At 44.5% G+C, this 23,473-nt stretch overlaps 1 protein-coding gene and 1 long non-coding RNA gene across 2 annotated transcripts; one reads left to right on the top strand and one right to left on the bottom strand.

Moving 5' to 3' along the window:
- Positions 1-14,667: 14,667 nt before the first annotated feature.
- LOC128635161 (uncharacterized) lies at positions 14,668-16,440 on the bottom strand. The gene is made up of 3 exons (XR_008398050.1): positions 15,888-16,440; positions 15,028-15,186; positions 14,668-14,916 (listed from the first exon to the last, which is right to left on the bottom strand). It is a non-coding gene; the product is annotated as an uncharacterized LOC128635161 (long non-coding RNA).
- A 336-nt stretch (positions 16,441-16,776) lies between these two features.
- LOC128635160 (heat shock factor protein 5) lies at positions 16,777-23,400 on the top strand. Its single transcript, XM_053686522.1, has 6 exons — positions 16,777-16,856; positions 18,332-18,836; positions 19,374-19,487; positions 21,074-21,165; positions 21,373-21,513; positions 22,332-23,400. Exons 2-6 carry the CDS (start codon positions 18,347-18,349, stop codon positions 22,377-22,379), a joined length of 885 nt encoding a protein of 294 aa, XP_053542497.1. The 5' UTR covers positions 16,777-16,856; positions 18,332-18,346; the 3' UTR covers positions 22,380-23,400.
- The last annotated feature ends 73 nt before the right edge of the window (positions 23,401-23,473 follow it).

Below are 23,473 nucleotides of genomic sequence, written 5' to 3' on the forward strand. Positions count from 1 at the left end.
TGTGAGGAATTAGCCCGGGGAAGGGCGGCGTACAGACCCACAGGAGACAGAAGGATGGTTGCAAGCGGTGGTTTATTGTGGCTAGGGTGAGGTGAATGGGTTATAAGTGGATGAGTGCGGGGTTTTGTGAAGGCGTGACGGCCGGCGGAGTCTACTCGTGGCGGAGGCGGGATTCCCGGGGCGGGGCGGGGGTTTTCCCGGGCCGGCGTCCTCCGTGTGTGCGACTCTCACTATCCGGCGGTCTCGTCCGCGCTTGTGCCTCCTGGAGAGAGGGAGAGAGAGAGAGAGGGAGAGAGAGAGAAATTAGCGTGGGGCGTGAGGTTACCGTCGTGATCGGAGATTGCGAATCGCTGCAAACTCGCACGGAGTCCGTCTTGACGCTACGATATTCTCTTCCGCTTCCCAGCCGGAAGCGCGCCCTTTCATCCTCCTCCGCCGTCGCCTGAGTGGTGGGACTTCCCCGTTGGATCCGCCAATCGCTGGCCGGAGTCGCGTCAGTCCCGCCCTGCCGCGGCGGTCCTTCCGGCTGGCGGAATGTTCGGCAGGAAGCTGCCCACGTCGTGCCGGTGCGGCAGTTGGAGAAGGAGCGTTTTCCCTCTTGTGTGCGCCGGATCTCTGCCCGTCGCGACAGTACCCCCCCCTCAGCTCCGAGCCTACTGCCGCTCGGTGGTGGGCCCAGAGGGCGTCTCGTCGTGAGAGCCCATCCGCATTACCATGCTGGGCCCCCGCCCGGTGCTTAACCTGAAAGGAGAAGTCTTGTAAGGCGAGGAACCAGCGGGTTACCCGGGCGTTGGTGTCCTTCGCCTTGGCCATCCACTGCAGGGGGGCGTGGTCTGTTATGAGGATGAAGTGCCTGCCCGCCAGATAGTATCGCAGCTCCTCGATGGCCCATTTTATTGCTAGTGCCTCCCGCTCGACCGCCGCATACTTCCTCTCGGCCGGGGACAGCTTCCGGCTGATGTAGAGGACTGGGTGTTCTTCCCCGTCGAAGGTCTGGGAGAGGACGGCGCCTAGCCCGGTCTCGGACGCATCAGTATGTACAGTGAACGGGAGGTCAAAGTCCGGGTTGCGGAGTATCGGCGTGCTGGTGAGGGCCTCTTTTAGGGCCTGGAAGGCCCTTTCTGCATCGGCTGTCCACCTCACCTGGTCTGGCTGGCCCTTCTTTGTAAGGTCTGAGAGGGGAGAGGCTACAGCAGAAAAGTTAGGCACGAACCTGCGGTAGTAGCCCGCTAATCCCAAGAAGGCACGTACCTGTTTTTTCGACGTCGGACGTGGGTAGTCCTTCACAGCCTCGATCTTTTTTTGTTGGGGCTTCAGCATTCCCCGTCCGATGCGGTATCCCAGGTACTGGGCTTCCGTCAGCCCTAGGTGGCATTTCTTTGGGTTCGCCGTCAGGCCGGCCTCCCGGAGGGCTTTCAGGACCTCCCTGAGGTGGAACAGGTGGTCAGCCCAGGTGGAGGAGTGTATGACCACGTCGTCCAGGTAGGCCGCGGCAAACTGTCGGTGGGGTCGCAGGAGGATGTCCATTAGCCGCTGGAACGTGGCGGGCGCCCCGTGCAGCCCAAAGGGGAGAACCCGGTACTGCCAGTGGCCGGTGGCCGTGCTAAAGGCTGTCTTAGGCCTTGCCTCCGGTGCGAGCGCCACTTGCCAGTAGCCTTTGGTGAGGTCCAGGGTCGATATGAATCGGGCTCTCCCCAGCCTCTCGATCAGGTCGTCCACTCTGGGGAGGGGGTAGCTGTCAAACTCCGACACCTGGTTCAGCCTCCGGAAGTCATTGCATAGCCTCATGCTTCCATCCGGCTTCGGCACGACGACGATGGGGCTGGACCAGGGGCTGCTGGACTCCTCGATGATGTGGTCCCGCAGCATGCGACTGACTTCCTCCTCGATGGCCTGGCGCCGGGCCTCGGGGACACGGTATGGCCTTTGTCTCACCACTACACCGGGAGGAGTCTTGATTTCATGCTGGACCAGCTGAGTCATTCCCGGGGCAGCCGAAAACACATCTGCAAACTGGTCGATCAGCTCGGTAAGCTCCTGTCTTTGGGTGGGGGTGAGGTCCTCCCCGAAGCCGACCAAGGTACCCTTGCCCCGGTCCGAGTCCTGAGCTGCGAACGCCGACACCACCGGGGTTGGTTCCACCCACTTTTTCAGCAGGTTTACATGGTATAGCTTCCCGTCCTTCGGCTTACCGGGCTGCTGTAGGCGGTAGTCGACTGGGCCCCGGCGCTCGAGGACAGTGTATGGACCTTGCCACCGGGCGAGGAACTTGCAGCCGCTGCTGGGCACTAACAGGAGGACCCGGTCCCCCGGCTGGAATTCCCGGGGCTGTGCGGGGCGGTTGTATACCTTCTTCTGCTCCTCCTGCGCCGCCAGCATGTGCTCCCGGACGATAGGGCCCACCCTGTCAATCCTTGCTTGCATGTCCTGCACGTACTCGACGACGGAGCGGAAGGGGGATGGTTGCTCCTCCCAGGCTTCGCGGGCTACATCCAACAATCCCCGCGGCCGCCGCCCGAACAGGAGCTCGAAGGGCGTGAAGCCCGTGGACGCCTGGGGGCACTCCCGAACGGCGAAGAGTACGTAGGGGAGGAGGAGGTCCCAGTTCTCCTCGTCCACCACCCGGCGCAGCATCCGCTTGAGGGTCTGGTTGAACCTCTCAACAAGTCCGTCGGTTTGGGGGTGGTAGACGGACGTCCGGAGGTGCTTCACCTGTAACATACGACACAAATCCGCCATTAGCTTCGAGACAAAAGGCGTACCTTGGTCGGTCAACACGTCCTTGGGGATCCCCACTCGACTGAAGAGGAGTACCAGCTCCCTGGCGATGTTTTGCGAGGTGGCCTTGCGGAGCGGCACCGCCTCAGGGTACCGAGTGGCATAGTCGACCAGGACCAGGATGTATTCGTGGCCCCGGGCAGACTTGGGTAGGGGCCCCACGAGATCCATGCCCACTCGCTCAAACGGGACGCCGATGATGGGCAGGGGTATCAGGGGCGCCGGCGGGGGCCTCCGCGGGGCCTTGCGTTGGCACTGCGGGCACTGTTGGCAAAAGGCCCGGACCTCCGCGTCCATCCCGGGCCACACGAAGCGGTCCCGCAGTTTCTCCAGGGTATTTCGGGCCCCCAGGTGGCCGCCGAGGGGATGGGTGTGGGCTAGGTGTAATAAGACGGCTGTCTTGGCTCGGGGCACCACCAGTAGGTCCACCTGCTCCCCGCGGCGGCAGGCCCCTTGGTACAGGAGCCCCCCTCGGACGAGGAAGTATGATGTGGGGAGCCTCAGGTCTGGGCTCTGGTCGACCCCCTCTATCACCCGTACCTGGGCCCAGCAGTGCTTCAGCCGGTCATCCTCCTTCTGCTCCCGGCCGAACTTCCCCTCCCGGTTTACCCGGGGAAAGACAGCCGACAGAGGGTTAGTAGTTTGGGGGGTCTTACCTTCTGAGGGGGCCTCTCCGTCGTCCTGGGCCAGGTAGGCCGGCCAGGTTGGGATCCCCTTCCCCCGCCGCCGCGGTCTCCGGGGCTCGGCTCTCGGTACCACCCGGAATCCTGGCCAGTCTCGTCCCAGGAGGAGGGGCACGGGGAGTTCGGGGATGATTCCGACCTGGAGGGGCCAGGTGCGGGCTTCGCTCTGGATCTGGACCTCAGCTGAGGGGACCTCCCGGGTGTCCCCATGGACGCATGTCACGGTAAGCGTCCCGCTTGGGCGGCGCCCCTCAGGCAGGATGGAGGGTTGGGCAAGGGTCACCGTGCTCCCGGTGTCCAGTAGGGCGGTTACCGGTCTCCCTTCGACCCACACCGTCACGGAGGGCGTCTCCGGCGGTTGCTGCTGATGGAGGGCGCAGCCTGCCAGCCATGGTTTTGTAAGCAGCCGGGCGGCTTCCCTCTCCGGCTCTGTAGGCATGGGCTCGTCTCGGGGGTGTTCACAAGTGGGCGCCCTCTGGGGGTTCCTCCAGATGCGGGGCCGGGTCCGGCGGTCAGACCGGGAGCCCTGGGCACCGAGGGGCCGATCGAGGTGCTGCTGCTCCCCGGAGTCGAGCTCCAGGGTGGCCAAGGTTCGCTCCAGGGCAGTCAGGAGTTCCTGGGGCGTAGTTGGGGCGTGGGCCCCCACGGCCTGTCTCTCTGCCCGGGGTAGCGCTCTCAGGAAACGGTCGACCGCCACCTTCTCCGCCACCTCCGAGGCGGTATGCCGATCCGGTCGGAGCCATCGTTTGGTGATCCGGATGAGGGCGTTCATCTGGCAACGTGGTCGGGCACCTGATCGATAAACCCAACGATGGAATTCAGTAGCTGCCTGGCCAGGGGTTCGGCCACACCACGCCAGGACTCCCTCCTTCATCGCCAGGTAGTCCGTGGCCTCCTCCGGCTCGAGGGCATAGTAGGCTGTTCGGGCCTCTCCCGTGAGCAGGGGCCCAAGGGCACGGGGCCAGTCGTCACAGTCCCACCCCTCCCGGCGGGCGATACTCTCGAAGGTCTCGAAGTACGCCTCGAGGTCCTCTTCGGGGACAAGGGGGGTTAGTAGGCGGCGGATCTCGCTGGTTGCGTCGGGGAGAGGCATGGAGGCGGCGGGGGTCTCAGTCCTCATGGTGATCAGTGTCTGTGTGGCGACCTGAAGGCTTTCGGCGAGCCGCTGTGTCACGGCGTGCTGCTGGAGGCTGGTCTCCAGCAGGTGTTGCAGGGTGTGGTCCATTTTGTGGGGTTCCCCTTTTTTTTTTGTTTTATTTTTTTTTTGGTTTTGTTTTGTTTTTTTTTTTCCTCTCTCTCTTTCGCGGGTTGATTTATAATTTTTTTTGTTTTTTTGTTTTTTTTTGTTGTTTTTTTTGTTTTGTAGTAGGCGGGTCTGTACTATGCCCGCATCCTCCACCAGTTGTGAGGAATTAGCCCGGGGAAGGGCGGCGTACAGACCCACAGGAGACAGAAGGATGGTTGCAAGCGGTGGTTTATTGTGGCTAGGGTGAGGTGAATGGGTTATAAGTGGATGAGTGCGGGGTTTTGTGAAGGCGTGACGGCCGGCGGAGTCTACTCGTGGCGGAGGCGGGATTCCCGAGGCGGGGCGGGGGTTTTCCCGGGCCGGCGTCCTCCGTGTGTGCGACTCTCACTATCCGGCGGCCTCGTCCGCGCTTGTGCCTCCTGGAGAGAGGGAGAGAGAGAGAGAGGGAGAGAGAGAGAAATTAGCGTGGGGCGTGAGGTTACCGTCGTGATCGGAGATTGCGAATCGCTGCAAACACGCACGGAGTCCGTCTTGACGCTACGATATTCTCTTCCGCTTCCCAGCCGGAAGCGCGCCCTTTTATCCTCCTCCGCCGTCGCCTGAGTGGTGGGACTTCCCCGTTGGATCCGCCAATCGCTGGCCGGAGTCGCGTCAGACCCGCCCTGCCGCGGCGGTCCTTCCGGCTGGCGGAATGTTCGGCAGGAAGCTGCCCACGTCGTGCCGGTGCGGCAGTTGGAGAAGGAGCGTTTTCCCTCTTGTGTGCGCCGGATCTCTGCCCGTCGCAACAATATATATATATATATATATATATATATATATATATATATATATATATATATATATATATATAGAGAGAGAGAGAGAGAGAGAGAGAGCGATAGATAGATAGATAGATAGATAGATAGATAGATAGATAGATAGATAGAAAATACTATTAAATATATCTGGGTAGCAACAGATAGTGTGAAAAAGTTCATTATGGATTTATATGAAGTCTGTTTGGCCTTAGGAGCAGCCGTAGTCCCAGCAGTCTGGATTTGGAGTAGATGAGAGCGCCATCCAGAGGCAGAAAGGATCAGGATCTCTAGTATTTCCATAAATTCATGTGTGGCTCAACAGAAGGAGAGAGGGAGAAAAAAGATTATTAGGACTGTGAATTAGCATAATAGAGTCAGGGTAGGCTTGAGTAAACAAATAGGTTTTAAGTCTAGACTTAAACACTGAGACTGTGTCTGAGTCCCGAACACTAATAGGAAGACTGTTCCATAACTGTGGGGCTCTATAAGAGAAAGCTCTTCCCCCTGCTGTAGCCTTCACTATTCGAGGTACCGTCAAGTAGCCTGCATCTTTTGATCTAAGTAGGCGTGGCGGATCACAGAAAACCAAAAGGTCACTTAGATACTGTGGTACGAGACCATTTAGTGCTTTATAGGTTAATAATAGTATTTTATAATCAATTTTACAAACAATACTATTAAAAAAGTTATCCAACAGCTACGGCTATCAGCAACGTGAAAAATGAACTGCCCCCTGAAACTTAAAATCTGGTTGTGCCACCTTTAGCAGCAATAACTGCAACCAAACATTTCTAATAACTGGAGATAAGACTTTCACTTACTTCTAGTACTTGGACTTACTCCTATGCTTTGGATCATTGTCTTGCAGCGCTTGAGTTTCATATTATGGACTGAAGACCGAGAATCCTAATTCTCTTTTAGGATTTTCTGGTAGAGAGCAGAATTCATGTTTCCTTCAAGACCGTAGGTATAATGTTCTTTTTGTGGCAAAATATGGAGACAACGGCTCTCACTGTGGTTCTTTGTGGTTTTTGATAATGGACATATATACACACAGTACTATACATATACACACACACAGTACTGTACATATATACACACACAGTACTGTACATATACACACACAGTACTGTACATATATACACACAGTACTATACATATACACACACACAGTACTGTACATATATACACACACAGTACTGTACATATATACACACACCGTACTGTACATATATACACACACAGTACTGTACATATATACACACACAGTACTGTACATATATACACACAGTACTGTACATATACACACACCGTACTGTACATATATACACACACCGTACTGTACATATACACACACACAGTACTGTACATATATACACACACAGTACTGTACATATATACACACTGTACTGTACATATATACACACACTGTACTGTACATATATACACACACCGTACTGTACATATATACACACACAGTACTGTACATATACACACACACACCGTACAGTACATATACACACAGTACTGTACATATATACACACACAGTACTGTACATATATACACACAGTACTGTACATATATACACACAGTACTATACATATACACACACACAGTACTGTACATATATACACACAGTACTGTACATATATACACACACAGTACTGTACATACACACACAGTACTGTACATATACACACACAGTACTGTACATATACACACACAGTACCGTACATATACACACACCGTACTGTACATATATACACACACCGTACTGTACATATATACACACACAGTACTGTACATACACACACAGTACTGTACATATACACACACACAGTACTGTACATATATACACACACAGTACTGTACATATACACACACACCGTACTGTACATATACACACATCGTACTGTACATACACACACAGTACTGTACATATATACACACACCGTTCTGTACATATACACACAGTACTGTACATATACACACACAGTACTGTACATATATACACACAGTACTGTACATATATACACACACCGTACTGTACATATATACACACACAGTACTGTACATATATACACACAGTACTGTACATATATACACACACAGTACTGTACATATACACACACAGTACTGTACATACACACACACCGTACTGTACATATATACACACAGTACTGTACATATATACACACACAGTACTCTACATATACACACACCGTACTGTACATATATACACACAGTACTGTACATATACACACACAGTACTGTACATATATACACACAGTACTGTACATATACACACACAGTACTGTACATATATACACACACTGTACTGTACATATATACACACAGTACTGTACATATATACACAAAGTACTGTACATATACACACACCGTACTGTACATATATACACACCGTACTGTACATATATACACACACAGTACTCTACATATATACACACAGTACTGTACATATATACACACACAGTACTATACATATATACACACCGTACTGTATATATATACACACACAGTACTATACATATATACACACACAGTACTGTACATATATACACACACAGTACTGTACATATATACACACACAGTACTGTACAAAAGTCACATTCAAAGAAATGCTGTAGAGCAAACATGCCTTCAACAATAATCCAATGAAATGTTTCTATATTTTTTAAACATACTATAAAATTCAGTAAACAGTAAACAGTAAATATTTGTTGTGATGACCCTTTGCTTAAAAAATACCCATACTATTAGTGCAGTTTTATAAGGAAATGAGATGTAGGTTTTTATTAAGCGTCTTGCAGAACCAGTCACGGTTCTTCTGGAGACTTTGACTGTCGCACTTGTTTCTTATTTTTGCAGCAAAACCCAGCAGTCTTCATTATGTTGTTTTTTTTTTTGTCTGAAAAGTGTCTCTTACATAATATGCTGCTTTCTTTACTGACATACAAACATTTTTCTGTAACATTTAATTTTGTGCTGGGAAACTAATGTTTAGGAATCTGAAATGTTTTTTGTACTGACTGGATAATGTAGAAGATATATGAAATAAAAATGTATAACTATAGGTTTGTACTGAAAAACATGTCATGGTCTGGGGCTGCATGAGTGCTGCCGGCACTGGGGAGCTACAGTTCATTGAGGGAACCATGAATGCCAACATGTACTGTGACATACTGAAGCAGAGCATGATCGCAGCATGTATTCCAGCATGATAACGACCCCAAACACCCCTCCAAGACGACCACTGCTTCGCTAAAGAAGCTGAGGGTGAAGGTGATGGACTGGCCAAGCATGTCTCCAGACCTAAACCCTATTGAGCATCTGTGGGGCATCCTCAAACGGAAGGTGGAGGAGCACAAGGTCTCTAACATCCACCAGCTCCGTGATGTCGTCATGGAGGAGTGGAAGAGGACTCCAGTGGAACCTGTGAAACTCTGGTGAACTCCATGCCCAAGAGGGTTAAGGCAACGCTGGAAAATAATGGTGGCCACACAAAATATTGACACTTTGGGCCCGATTTGGACATTTTCACTTAGGGGTGTACTCACTTTTGTTGCCAGCGGTTTAGACATTAATGGCTGTGTGTTGAGTTATTTTGAGGGGACGGCAAATTTACACTGTTACACAAGCTGTACACTCACTACTTTACATTGTAGCAAAGTGTCATTTCTTCAGTGTCGTCACATGAAAAGATATCATCAAATATTTACACAAATGTGAGGGGTGTACTCACTTTTGTGAGATACTGTATATATATATATATATATATATATATATATATATATATATATATATATATATATATATATATATATAATCAGATATATGAAACAGTTTGGTTTTGTGTTTACTATCTTTGTAGAAAAGTCAACTATTTCTATATTAAAGTTTACTAAAAGTTTAACTAAAGTTTGCTACCGTGAATAGTATAATCGTATAGAATTTAACTAAAGCAAATAAAATTTCCTAATTGTTCTTGTTTCTAAGATATTTTTGAGAACGAAAAGTATTATTAAAGTTGTTATAAGCTGAGAGAGAGAGAGAGAGAGAGAGAGAGAGAGAGAGAGAGAGAGAGAGAGAGCTGCTGTGAGGAAATGCAGCTGACTGAGCAATAAATAAATAATCATAAATCTGACCAGTGTGCAGTGCTGCTTAGGCAAAATATAGAGTAGTTTGGTTTAATTCTGGTCAGCGATGATTTGTTCTTCATCGCCGTCGATGTGTGATGAAGTTAGGAGTTGTGTGATTTAGGAGAAAGAGGGTGGGAAGAGTTTTCGGGGAGCCACAGATGGACATAAAAGGGATAAGAACCGTTAGAGATCAGAAAAAAACAGTAATAGACAGAAATGTGTTTTATTCTGTTTGTTGGCAAGGGGGAAAGTGAGCAGTGAGGTAAGTGTGTGATTATATGCCGTGACTAACGGTGAAGTCGTGACACTGTAACACCCGTATCGAACACCTCTACATGCAGCTATAACGGAAGTACTGAGGATGTATGCACCGTTATAGGAAGATGACAGTAATTTACCATTAACTTGTGTAAATACGTTTTGTGAAAAGGACAGTTTAGAGGGAGGATTTTCTGGTTCCTTTTACGAGACGTGCAGATGTGTCTCACTGTCTCTTCATCTCTTTTGATACAGGAACACGGAGGGAGGATACATCTTCTGATCCGCCGTTTGCTGCCGACGAGCTGTACTACAACACCGTGGAGAGTGACTACGAGGATGACGTCCACATGCCTGACCAGCATGAGGAGGAGCAAAATGGTGGTGATGAGCATGAGGTGCCTTTTAGAAGTCCTTCGAGAAGCCCGTCCCCTTTACCAGGCCTATCTGCTCTAAGAATCACACCCTTTCCTGTAATAAGCCCATCCCCTTTGAGAATTACACCCCCTTTTAGAAGCCCATCCCCTTTTTGAGATTCTCATCCCTTTAAGAACATCTCCTATAAGAAGACCAACCCCCGTGAGGAGACTATCTCCTATAAGAAGACCAACCCCCGTGAGGAGGCTATCTCCTATAAGACCAACCCCCGTGAGGAGGCTATCTCCTATAAGACCAACCCCCGTGAGGAGGCTATCTCCTATAAGTAGACCGACCCCCGTGAGGAGGCTATCTCCTATAAGTAGACCGACCCCCGTGAGGAGGCTATCTCCTATAAGTAGACCGACCCCCGTGAGGAGGCTATCTCCTATAAGAAGATCAACCCCTGTGAGGAGGCTATCTCCTATAAGTAGACCGACCTCCGTGAGGAGGCTATCTCCTATAAGTAGACCGACCCCCGTGAGGAGGCTATCTCCTATAAGTAGACCGACCCCCGTGAGGAGGCTATCTCCTATAAGTAGACCGACCCCCGTGAGGAGGCTATCTCCTATAAGACCAACCCCCGTGAGGAGGCTATCTCCTATAAGAAGACCAAACCCTGTGAGGAGGCTATCTCCTATAAGTAGACCGACCCCCGTGAGGAGGCTATCTCCTATAAGTAGACCGACCCCCGTGAGGAGGCTATCTCCTATAAGAAGATCAACCCCTGTGAGGAGGCTATCTCCTATAAGTAGACCGACCTCCGTGAGGAGGCTATCTCCTATAAGTAGACCGACCCCCGTGAGGAGGCTATCTCCTATAAGACCAACCCCCGTGAGGAGGCTATCTCCTATAAGAAGACCAAACCCTGTGAGGAGGCTATCTCCTATAAGACCAACCCCCATGAGGAGGCTATCTCCTATAAGAAGACCGACCCCCGTGAGGAGGCTATCTCCTATAAGAAGACCGACCCCCGTGAGGAGGCTATCTCCTATAAGACCAACCCCCGTGAGGAGACTATCTCCTATAAGAAGACCAACCCCCGTGAGGAGGCTATCTCCTATAAGACCAACCCCCGTGAGGAGACTATCTCCTATAAGACCAACCCCCGTGAGGATCTCCTTTAAGAAGACCATGCACTGCGACAAGCCCACCCACTTCTGTTACTCCTGCATCCGTTCCTCACGTCAGTGTCAACGTAACTTTGTGGTTAGATGTAAGTGTTGATTAGACTTAGATCTGGGTTATAATCTGTATTAAGACCTGTTTTGTCCCCTCCATTTTCACTGAGTAGAGCTGAAACCTTTACAATGCACATCTGTTACATTTGATTTTTTGTTGTTGATATAATAACAATTTACTTTTTTTTGAAGTACCATTACTTTGTTCTTTTATACTGCATGAGCAAAAATAAAAATAACTTAATTAAATAATAATAATAAAAAAACATCTTTTGGAGAAATGGGGTGGGTTTTATGTAAACAAGTGAAACGTCTAATATTGAGTCAGAAACATGTCAAAGAATCATATTAAATCATGAACATGTGAAACATATGATACTGAATTTGTTAGAAAAACTATTTTCCCTTGCTCCCAGTGGCGTGAAACTCACTGTATAGTGATTTAAGCCAGTGTAGCGCCCCCGTGTGTCTGCACACACAGGAGGAATGAAAACACGCTTTGTCAGAGCACTTTTGAGGAAAAGTGACTTTCTAGACTGCAAATCTCACATTTTCCCCTTTATCATACATTATCATCATATAATGGATTTTAATTTAAACAATCCTATTTCGTATCATTTTACATCAGAAACCTGCAAAGTATATTATGTGAAAAATGTCATATTGGAGCAGGTCACGCAGTTGATTATATGCGTTTGTTAGAAAAACCACTTTCCCTGGCGCCCAGTGGCGTGTAAACTCGCTGTATAGGGATTTAAGCCAATGAAGCACACTGTAAAAAAAAAAAAAATTGTTTACTCAACTTAACTTATTGAGTTGTCTTTTTGCTTTGACTCAGTTAAGATGTCTTTACTTAAAATAATAATTAGTTTCAACTTAGTCTTGTTGACTATTAAATAATTGACCCAACTACTCGTTTCAAGTAACGCAGACTTCCCAAGTTCAGGTGAAATACTGTTATAAAGGTAAGGTGAACTTAACGTTTTCAAACTGTCGGTACTAAAATTCGAGTTCATTTAACTTAATGTGGCTTATTTTCCTAACTTACATTAGCAAGTTCAACCAAATAAATAACAACCCATTTTTCCATATGAAAGACTTTGTTTGTTTTCCTTATAAATTTACAAATTTAAACAGAACAAGACGAACAGGTTCAAATATCCAGAGCAACAATAGCCAGTGTTTCTTTAATTCTAAGTAAAAGGTTAAAAATGTAATACTGTAGAAAGATCAATGAGTAAACAAAAATCTATTACAATTGTAAAAAAATAAGTAATAATAATAATAATCTTTATTTTATAAAGCGCCTTTAAAAGCAGCTTCTCAAAGCGCTGTACACAAAATAAGCAGTACAAAAAATAAATCTCAAGTTAATACGAACATTAATAATAACAATTATAAAATAATAATAATAAAAATAAATAAATAAATAAAAAGACATCAGCAGTCAAATGCAAGTTTAAAAAAATGTCTTAAGTAGCGCTTTAAAAATGTCAAAGGTCTGAGCTTCCCTGAGTTCAGGAGGAAGAGAGTTCCAAAGGGAAGGAGCGTAGACAGAAGAAGTCCCGTCACCTGTAGATTTTAGGCGGGTTGTGGAACAGTTAACAGATTACACTGTGAGGAGCGCAGTCTGCGATTTGGGGTGTAAGGGATTAATAAAGCAGATTAGTAACATTATCACTCTAGAATGAAAAAACTGAAGAAAAGAATCACAGAGCTGCTGAGAAACAGGCAAGGTAGTAACAGCATTAACTTGAAGCAATCTGTTTATGGTTTGGAACAAGTGTCTGGGATTATTTTGATTTTTTACAATAGTCTGAGAGAAGTAAGAGGATCTTTCAGTCTCCATTAGTGCTCGATAATCACCCAGAAGATCCTTCCACGCTTGATAGTACACATTCGGTCCAGTAAGGTGCCGTTTGCGCTCCATTTTCCGACAAGCAGCTTTTCTAGAACGCAGATTGTCATTATACCAGGGAGCAGAGCGGGAGAATGTGACCTTACGTGACCTTAGAGGAGCAAAAGGTTAGCAGCAAGAGCAGAATTTAACTGCAGGACTTTCTCCTCCAGCGATGAGGGATGAAGATCGCTTAAAGTGGAAACAACCGAATTGGAGAAAACGGTCCGATCAATGGACTTCCACTTCCAGAAGGTCACTGTTCAGACGGTAGGCTCACATGGATGATACAGTTCCAGATTAAAAAGACAGCTGAATGATCAGACAGTCCAATGTCAACAGATGAAAACTGCGATACAAACGAGCCGTTTGCAATCACGAGATCCAGCGTATGGCCCTTGTTATGAGTCGGGTCAGTTACAAACTGTGTGAAGTTAAAACAATCAAGTAGCGACAGGAATTCCTTAACCGCCACAGAGTCACTCCACATCCACATGGATGTTAAAATCTCCCACAATTAGAATTCTGTAAAACTTCATTCTCAACACTGACAGGAAGTCAGCAAACTCTGACATAAAAGCTGCATGTGTCTTGAAATTACATGAATTTCTCAAAATAAACAGAAAAAGCAAGCAGAAATCTGTTTTTGCCTAACAACATTACATTTCAATTGCCCGGTGTTTAAAGGTGAAAATATACAACAAAACTGAAGTCATGCTGTTTAGGTATAGAAACTGTAACATACACAACACAACACCACATGAAATCTCTCTTACAAGAAATGCATAACACCATCTCTACTTGAGCAGATCATTTTTAAGTGAATGTACTCGTGCACTGCAGGCATCAGCTCCGATGTTCATGAACAGCCGCTGAATCACCTCAAAGGTGTATTTGAAGTTTGTGGGGTAGTTTATGTTACGTGCATAAAGCAATCCCATCAAGTTGACAAATGCATTTGGTACATCACCAAGATTGCATAGAACGACAACTTCTTCCATTACAAGGGCTACATCACCGCAGTCACACGGAATAGGGTCCATCACGTCATCCACAACTGTACTGATTCCAACAGTCACGCCCTTGATTAACTCTTCTTCAGAATCTGTGTACTGTATTAAAAACAAAGACAAACTTTAAAATGTGCTTTCACACATACATCCTCACAAGCGCAGCGACTTAAGAACAGCATGAGTGAACCGATCTTAACTTTACTAGTCATCACACAAGATGAATTAATATCAGAAGGTGGGAAAAAAAAAATACAACGTCCTGAAATTCATCATCTCTCATGAAAATAAAACAAGGTAAACTCCATCAATACGTGGATATCAATACTCCATATCAATACGTGGATTTCCATTATCCGAATATCTTCCAACACCTTACTTTCCTCACAGACACTTACCTCACGGATCTGTAAGAACTGAGATGGATTCTCCCGCATGGACAGTGGCAGCCCCAGCAGTACTGCAACCCTCTTCCTGTGATTTGATGCCTCAAAAGTACAAATGTTTTATATTCAAATTATGCAGGACAAGAGAAATAGCAAGAAAGGAAATGACCACAGTATTTACAAAACAAGTACACTTGAAATAAACCTACTCACATTTTTATCCAGGCTCTCCAGTATGGCACTCCTTTCTGCGATGTCTGCATGGCGCCTCGAGCGGTACAAATACAGCAGCTTTGAGGCGTGTTTGTCAAGACCCTCATAAAAGGACTTGCTCAGGTCCATCGACACAAGTCTGGTGAATTCTGCGCTGATCTTCCGTCATTACAGAACATCAAACAAACATGACACAGAAACATGTTAAACACTGCAAAAAAAACAACAACACTCATTTGAATTTTCACAGTGCAGGTCAAAGGTCATAAGGTTCCATTCCAAAGTACTACAGCACTGCTGTACAATGTAGCCAAGTCCATAAAGTTACACGTTACTTTAGGTAAAAGAACAAAAAAAATGCAAGTTTAATCATTTTTTCATATTGGATATGACAAAAAAGACAGTTCTATCAGTGCCTAAAGTAATTCTATGAAGAAAAGAAAAGTCATTCAAAAATGTAATAAACAGTGTACACAAGCAAGATCAGGACCAGAGTAATAGATTCTCACCAAATCTCTTGAGAAATTTCATGGCCAGCGGTTCATATACATATTGATATTGTAAGCAAAGCTAATGAGGGAGCATTACAGTGGAAGCAGGAGCATCAGAAAATGAAAGGTTATTATATATATTTTAAAAAATTACGTTCAAAGACCTGCATACTTAAACAAACTGCTAAAAATCAAAGTGCGAGCATAGTCACAAATATTAACACAAGACAGTTCGGATCATTTTACTGACTCGGATCTTTGAATCTCGTTCAGCAAAATGAACGAATCTTTTTTGCATCATTTCGTTCATTTCAGCAGAATAAAGTTAAAATGTTACATGTTAAACTCCCCAACACCTCTAGTACTTACGCAAACGTTGATCACATTTGGAATAAAAAATAAACTATAGGCTAATGCAACCGAGGCCGAATTATGAGAAACAGAAATGATTGATTAATTGCTTAGCATTAGCAGTCTGTTAGTTCACCTCCCGATCCGAGTCGTTCTTCTTTTGTCACGTCACATTTGATCAGTTCACGTCTCGAGTCTTCAGGCTCGAGGCATTCGTTCATCACGTGACTGCCCCATATTCTGAATGCAGTGGGGCTGTGAAGTGATGAACGAACGACTCGAACCAAAGCCTCCAGAGGTGAACTAATCATTTCTGTTTCCGGTACAGAACCTATGGGGATGTGGCTGCGCATGCGCGTTCAAAAATTAACGGATCACTCTCTGAGACAACTCGTTGTTCCCGAATCATATTAAAGATTCGTTCAAAATGAACGATTCCTTCACGAACGACACATCACTACGCAGTGCGCCAGCACTTAATTAAGTTCTCTCTCACAGTTTTTGCTCTTGTAACACCACGCACTTCCCGCTCTGTATTCTCGCATTCACATTAAAAAATAAAATAGATAAATAACCACTGAATGTGGTACACACACATATTTACATATTGTGATATTTAGCAATGTCTCAATATATCTGAATATATGGCATTTCATAGGTATATACATGCACTACATATACATGTTTACATGGTAGTTTATTAATCAGAGTATTGTCTTAATCGGGTTAATAGTGGAGTATTGTTGTCCATGTAAACGCACTGATTGACTCCCTTCCATACAGACAGCAATACACGATGACATCAACACACGATGACATCACGACCTATGACATCAAATTCTAAATTACAAATTTGTTTTGATTCAAACTGGTCAGTGATCATTGTTGTCCACAAAACCTGAGAAGACGCACACAGCCCAACCAGTTGACCAAATTGTTGTGGAAATCATCAAAGAAACACTCACAGACCTCTGACATCCTCTGAAGGTAAAAAAAAAGGTTTATTACAGAAAGATGGTTAAAACAGGATAGAATGAAGCAGGATAGATTAGTGAGAGCGCTCTGAAGCACTTGTGCTCAACCACTACTGTAGATATGAAACGCAGAGCACGACACACTTTTGTGTACCGATCTAAGTGACATGACATGGCCTTCTTAGGCCTTATCCTCTGATGAGAATGAAACAGAACAAGAACAACACTATTACAAAGTAAAAATGAATCATTTCCCTCACATGTGTACCCCGCCTGGTGCCCGATGCTCCAGGTTTCCCGACACCCAGTAGTAAAGCGGTATAGAAAATGGATGGATATACATTTTATATTTCTCAATCAATCATTACAGTCTGTTAGGAACTCGGGAATTTCGGTAATATCCACTGAAAAGTTAAAAGCGTACGGCACAGCATTGTTTTGTCATAGGTTGATATCATCACACCTGAGTGATGAGCCCACATACATAAAAAGAAAAAGAAAAACAGACTGCAATTCCATCAAAATTTTCCGGATTATGGGTTTACCATATTGTAGTGTTACAACCTGGAACCTGGAACTGACTTTTATATTAAAGTGGGGGATCAGTACACACTAAAATAATACGTAATACAATAAAAACACAATTTGTTAAAAATATTTACAAAACAAAACATTACTTAAAACAACAAAAACATTACAGTTGTTATTTCATAAGTATTCATCCCCGTTGCTGTGAAAGCCCTAAGTTCGTTGGAGAGACACAAGGCCACAGCTTCACATTTTTGGTTTGCTAATGAAGAGTTATATATTAGCACATTTTGTCATAATTTTTGGCCTAAAGTTTTTTTTCCTGCTAGAGGAATAACAGAGACCCCGCGGGCGGTACGTTTGCCGCTGCTGACCTAAACGTTCACCGTTTCTCCTACAAAATATGCAGAATAGCGTCGTCACTATTTTCCGATACACGTTAATACGCACCAAGACTTTACTTTGGGATCGAACGACGTCACAGGCACGGGTTACTCTGACTGGATAAATCCACACGAGCTCATTGGATATTCATGAATTTGTCCGGCGCCTCCACCTGCCCAGTCTCCTGAATTTAAACGCTCGAGGCCGGTGCGTACGCGTAACGGTTCCTGACCAGTTTTAACGGCTTTGAGAAGCGATAAGGGATCAGAGAACTATCAAAATACCACATAGCAGGTGTATGATCTCACATGTAGGAAATATTTCACACGTGATCATGTGGCTCTTAGAAATTACTTTGGGTGTGTTTTTGTTTGAGTATTTAGGCTACGTCCAGGTTGCTTGACAGCTCTAACGGTCAATTTTGACAACATTAATGCTATAGCTCGTTATTGTTAGTGATTTTCAGCTGTTACTGAAGATGAATGTGTTATGTGTTAGCTAGCCACCTACTATCTAGTTAGTGCTAGAGAGCAATTGCTACATTCAGTCTCCTTTTTTTCTCCCTTCTGGCTACAGATCTTTTTAGCTGATATGGAAAACACTGATGCAACTTTTGGCACCTTCATCAACCCCAACTACTTCCCTGGAAAGTTGTGGCGTTTGGTGAACGATCCCCAGATTTGCTCAATCTGGTGGGACGACAGCGGGGAAGGGATACTTATTCATCAGGAAACATTCGAAGCCGAAGTACTATTGTCCCAACCCACACATTTGTCTGAGTACTTCAGGACAGCAGACTTCATAAGTTTCATTCGCCAGCTGAACCTGTACGGCTTCAAAAAACAACGCACGAACATCTCGGACAAGCAGTCGTACAACCCTCCGATTAAAGCCCAACTGCACCATTTTCATAACCCGTACTTCAAACGTGATAAGCCCGAGCTCCTGCTCGATATAAAGCGACGCACGCCTCTCAATAAGGCCAAGCTCGCCGGCTTAAAGGTGACGGGCAGGACGCCCAGACGTTTCCATCACGTGATGCAGAATTCAGCACAGGAAACCTCTGGCTTAATGAGAACAGGTTGGTAGTGTTTCAACAAGCAGATGAAAAGAATAGACAGAATATATTCATTCATTCACTTCAGTAACAACTTTAGCCTGGTCAGGGTCATGACGGATCCAGGGCCTATCCCGAGAAAACTGGGCACCCTGAATGGGACGCCAGTCCATCGCAAAGCACCGTGCGCACACACACATTCACACACTCGTTCACACATAGTGCCAATTTACCATGAACACTCCACTTATAACCTGGAACCTGGAAGAAACCCACCTCAACCCTAGTCCACAGGTTTCTCTGCCACTGTGCGCATTCTTTAAATCTGGAAACATTTTAGCCCATGTCCTTCCAAAGACTGGATAGAGGAATCCATTAGCCTCAAAATAAATAAAAAAACATGCATATATAGGAATGTGTAGAAAAAAAGAGAAAATAGACAAATATGATGAGAAAGCGTACGTCGTTTTGCTAGTACAGTGCCAGCTAGATAACTTTGCGGCCTCGGTCATCATCTGTAGTTTTAGTTTATCAACACTTGACTTGTCTCTGTCTGTTCAGGTTCAGTCTTGCTTGAACATCAGGGGACCCCTTACCACCATCCCTGTAATGTCCCTCAGCAGGAGCAGAGGAGCAACACACCTCATCACTCACAGTACGGGTTTTACACACCAGGTGATGATTTAATACATTTTGACCCCTTTATAATAGCTGTGAGCTCAGCCTGAATTAGTATAAGCTTTCGATCTGCACGCTACTTTAGTAAATACAGTAGTATAGTGCATCATTCTGACGTGTAGTTTAATTGTATGCAATTTAGGATGGAGCCCAGTCCATTGTTTCACAATTTCAGTGTTGGTGTTTCTATCTATCTATCTATCTATCTGTCTATCTATCTATCTATCTATCTATCTATCTATCTATCTGTCTGTCTGTCTGTCTGTCTGCCCATCTGTCTGTCTGTCTATCTAGCTATCTGTCTATCTGTCTGTCTATCTGTTTATCTGTCTGTCTGTCTATCTATCTATCATCTGTCTATCTATCTGTCTATCTATCTATCTATCTATCTATCTATCTATCTATCTATCTATCTATCTGTCTGTCTGTCTATCTATCTATCTATCTATCTGTCTGTCTATCTATCTATCTATCTATCTATCTATCTATCTATCTGTCTGTCTGTCTGTCTATCTATCTGTCTGTCTATCGATCTATCTATCTATCTATCTATCTATCTATCTATCTATCTGGCTGTCTGTCTGTCTATCTGTCTATCTGTCTATCTATCTATCTGTCTGTCTATCTGTCTATCTATCTATCTATCTATCTATCTATCTATCTATCTATCTATCTGTCTGTCTGCCCATCTGTCTGTCTGTCTATCTAGCTATCTGTCTATCTGTCTGTCTATCTAATTATCTGTCTGTCTGTCTATCTATCTGTCTATCTATCTATCTATCTATCTATCTATCTATCTGTCTGTCTGCCCATCTGTCTGTCTGTCTATCTAGCTATCTGTCTATCTGTCTGTCTATCTAATTATCTGTCTGTCTGTCTATCTATCTGTCTATCTATCTATCTATCTATCTATCTGTCTGTCTATCTGTCTATCTATCTATCTATCTATCTATCTATCTATCTATCTATCTATCTATCTATCTGTCTGTCTATCTATATTTTGTCCATTTTTAACAGATAAAAATGAAGATAACGATATCGATGTGATTCTATGTTTTGATGTTAATCCTTCAGCGCATAATTCAGAGATTCAGAGTCTTCTAGTGAGTCATTCTAACAACTGTTATATGTTTAATGCCTGAACAACGTAGTTCTAAAGTTAGAAAAGAAAATAAATGCTGTAAACAAAAATAAATAAAAGCCCACAACGTGCGCATGCCGGATTTCACCATCTATTAACAGCTAATAATATCTATCTAGCAGCTAATATTTTACTTGAATGTGTCCCCTTTCACCAGCTCAAACTTCTCAGCATAAAATTAAAAGGGCTGTGGGAGTGTACAGGAGCGGGGTATCAACACCATTACAGTCCAGTGTCACAACATGATTGTCCTTCATGTCATTAGTCTGTACCTATAAGCAGGAAGTCCCACAATGCCTTGCAAAGAATGAACAAAAAACTGTGTGCAGAGGGGCTGCAGGAGCTGTGATATGGTTCCTGAATAATCTATCTTAGTGATGTGTTGTTTATGTCTTACCAAGAAATGAATGCTTTATTAACCTTCAATGTTTCCCACCCCCAGTGTATCAGCGCTGTAGCCCAGACGTCTTGGATTCAACAGTGCCATGCTCTCAACAACCAGCTGCTTCCTGCTCTCCTAGTGGCTATCACCCTGTAAGAACCGAGAAACCTTTTTAAGTTTATGTACTGCTCTGATCACTAAAAATGGCTAGTGTCGTTATTTTAGCCAGTGTAGGCATGTTAAGGTTTGATGGTACATGTTGCAGTATGAAGGGAATGCTGGGAGAACAGTCAAACAGTTAAAAGTAAAACCTCGGTGTGTAAATAATATTAATATGAATTCTCCCACTCATTGCTCAGGACTACTCAGTCGGATACGCTGATCCGATCGATCAGGATCCATACTGGAGAGCAGGTGATGTTCCAGAGTCCCGGACGAGTGACCTGGGCATAGAGAAAGAGGAACTGGACGCTATATTAGAGCTGGCGTTGGACATGCAGGTCAGATTATATTCATTCCTTATTTCTGTTCTTGCTCCTGTTGTAAAATAATCAGCACATGACTGAACAAAACTTTTTCTTTTGTCACGAATTTGCAGTCAGAAGCTTATAGACTTGTTTGTGAGGTAATGGATTTGAGTTTATGGGTGCGTCTCAATCAGCTCCACAGGTCCGTAGTCAGGACACTGATCAGGGAGTGGACCATTTGAAGGACTGTCTCAATTGCGAAATCCTACCAGTGTGCACTGGCACGTTCGCTCCCTGAAAAATCCCACAATGCACCACGAAAACCAAGGAGCTTAGATGTTCACTATTTTCCCTTACTGAAAATGAGGCCATGATTTCAGAAGCCTCTCAGATCGAACAATGTGGCGGACGAACGCTGTTGTTGCAGATCTCAAATGGTTACTTACGTTAGCGATTTTTAACTTTATTTGACGTTCTATATATTGTTTATTTGAGTCTAACGACTTTAATGATTTTTTAAAAATCTACTAACTAGTCTACGATCCTACTTGAAGTACCATGACAGACAGATGAATATGACATATAATGTTAGAAAGATGTCCGTCCTGCATGTTGAGGTTAAGTGCCAGTGGTGATGTTTTACAGCGCGAGTACGTAGTCATGTTACCGGAAACTGAGTCACCAGTGTCCTAATGTGTAGTGAGTCAGGGTCTTTACCAGTGCCCGAGCTCATGTACACCATATACTGATCCACCACCTAGGGATCGAGGGAGCTGATCGAGACGCACCCTACCGTATGTTTGTGTAATGTGAAGCGTTAATGTTGTTTTCTATATATTTGATTTATTCAGGATGAAGTTGATGTCCGGACGTTGCTGCAGCTATCACTCACCTGTTAAGACAGCTTGAGTGGGTGTTACGAACCCGTAGTGGTGCTACGAAAAATAATCTGCCAAACAAAATGAATCAAAGAGACAGAGACTGAATGCAGTCGATACAAAAAAAATCATTTGTAAAATAGACATTTGATTGAATGACAGTTTATAGTTTTTATGTGTATTTTAGGAAAATATAAGATGTAAATTATGTCCAAGTCACTTGAGAGCATTACTGTAAATTAATGTAATCCTACAGCTCTCTAGATTATTTGTTGTAATAATAATATGAAGGAGAATTGTGTTTAACATTTTTTTAGACCTGAATGTTATAAATGTTAGGAAGATTTATTTATTTATTTTTAAATATCTTATCTTTTTTATTTATTCGTTTCAGGCATACTGTTTTAGTCTTTTTTACTCATGTACAAGCCGTTTATTTAGAAATGTGATATTTAGATATTTAAACAAAATCAAATTTCATATATCATGCAGTTTTAAGTCAAAAAATAAAGATATGGGATCGATGCATGAAAGGGTTCATTATTATACTCTGGCACGAATACGACACCTTTGTGTTGCTATATGAGTAAGAAACATAAACACCCATGTGGCCGGTGTTAGCCGCTGGAACAATATCTACGACTCTGTGTAGACCAGCACACTGGCAGGTACACACACCACAGGAAAACTGCAAATATTTGCCTGTGCTAAGAGCGGCCTGTTCTCCTGAAGCTCTTATTTAATGAAGTATAACCTTGTTGAAGGGCAAACAGTTGGAGCTGTTTTAGTGATGTTTTAGTGTTGTAGCTCTATAGCTCTCTAGATTATTTGTTGTAATAATAAGTGTGTTTCACATTTTTTTAGACCTGATTGTTATAAATGTTAGGAAGATTTCTTGTTTATGTTTTAATATCTTATCTTTTTTATTTATTCATTTCAGGCATACTGTTTTAGTCTTTTTTATGCTGCCTGACATGTAGAGAAGTAACTGTTACCAATAAAGTGAATTATTTCTTTTAACAGCATGTCCTGAAGTGCTTTATTCCTCTTATACTACAGCAGTTTTTATCTATTAAGGAACAACACATCATACCTGTTTATCTGTTTATAGCTGT

The sequence above is a fragment of the Ictalurus punctatus genome, chromosome 15 (assembly GCF_001660625.3).
Source record: "Ictalurus punctatus breed USDA103 chromosome 15, Coco_2.0, whole genome shotgun sequence".
In the NCBI taxonomy this organism is placed as follows: domain Eukaryota; kingdom Metazoa; phylum Chordata; class Actinopteri; order Siluriformes; family Ictaluridae; genus Ictalurus; species Ictalurus punctatus.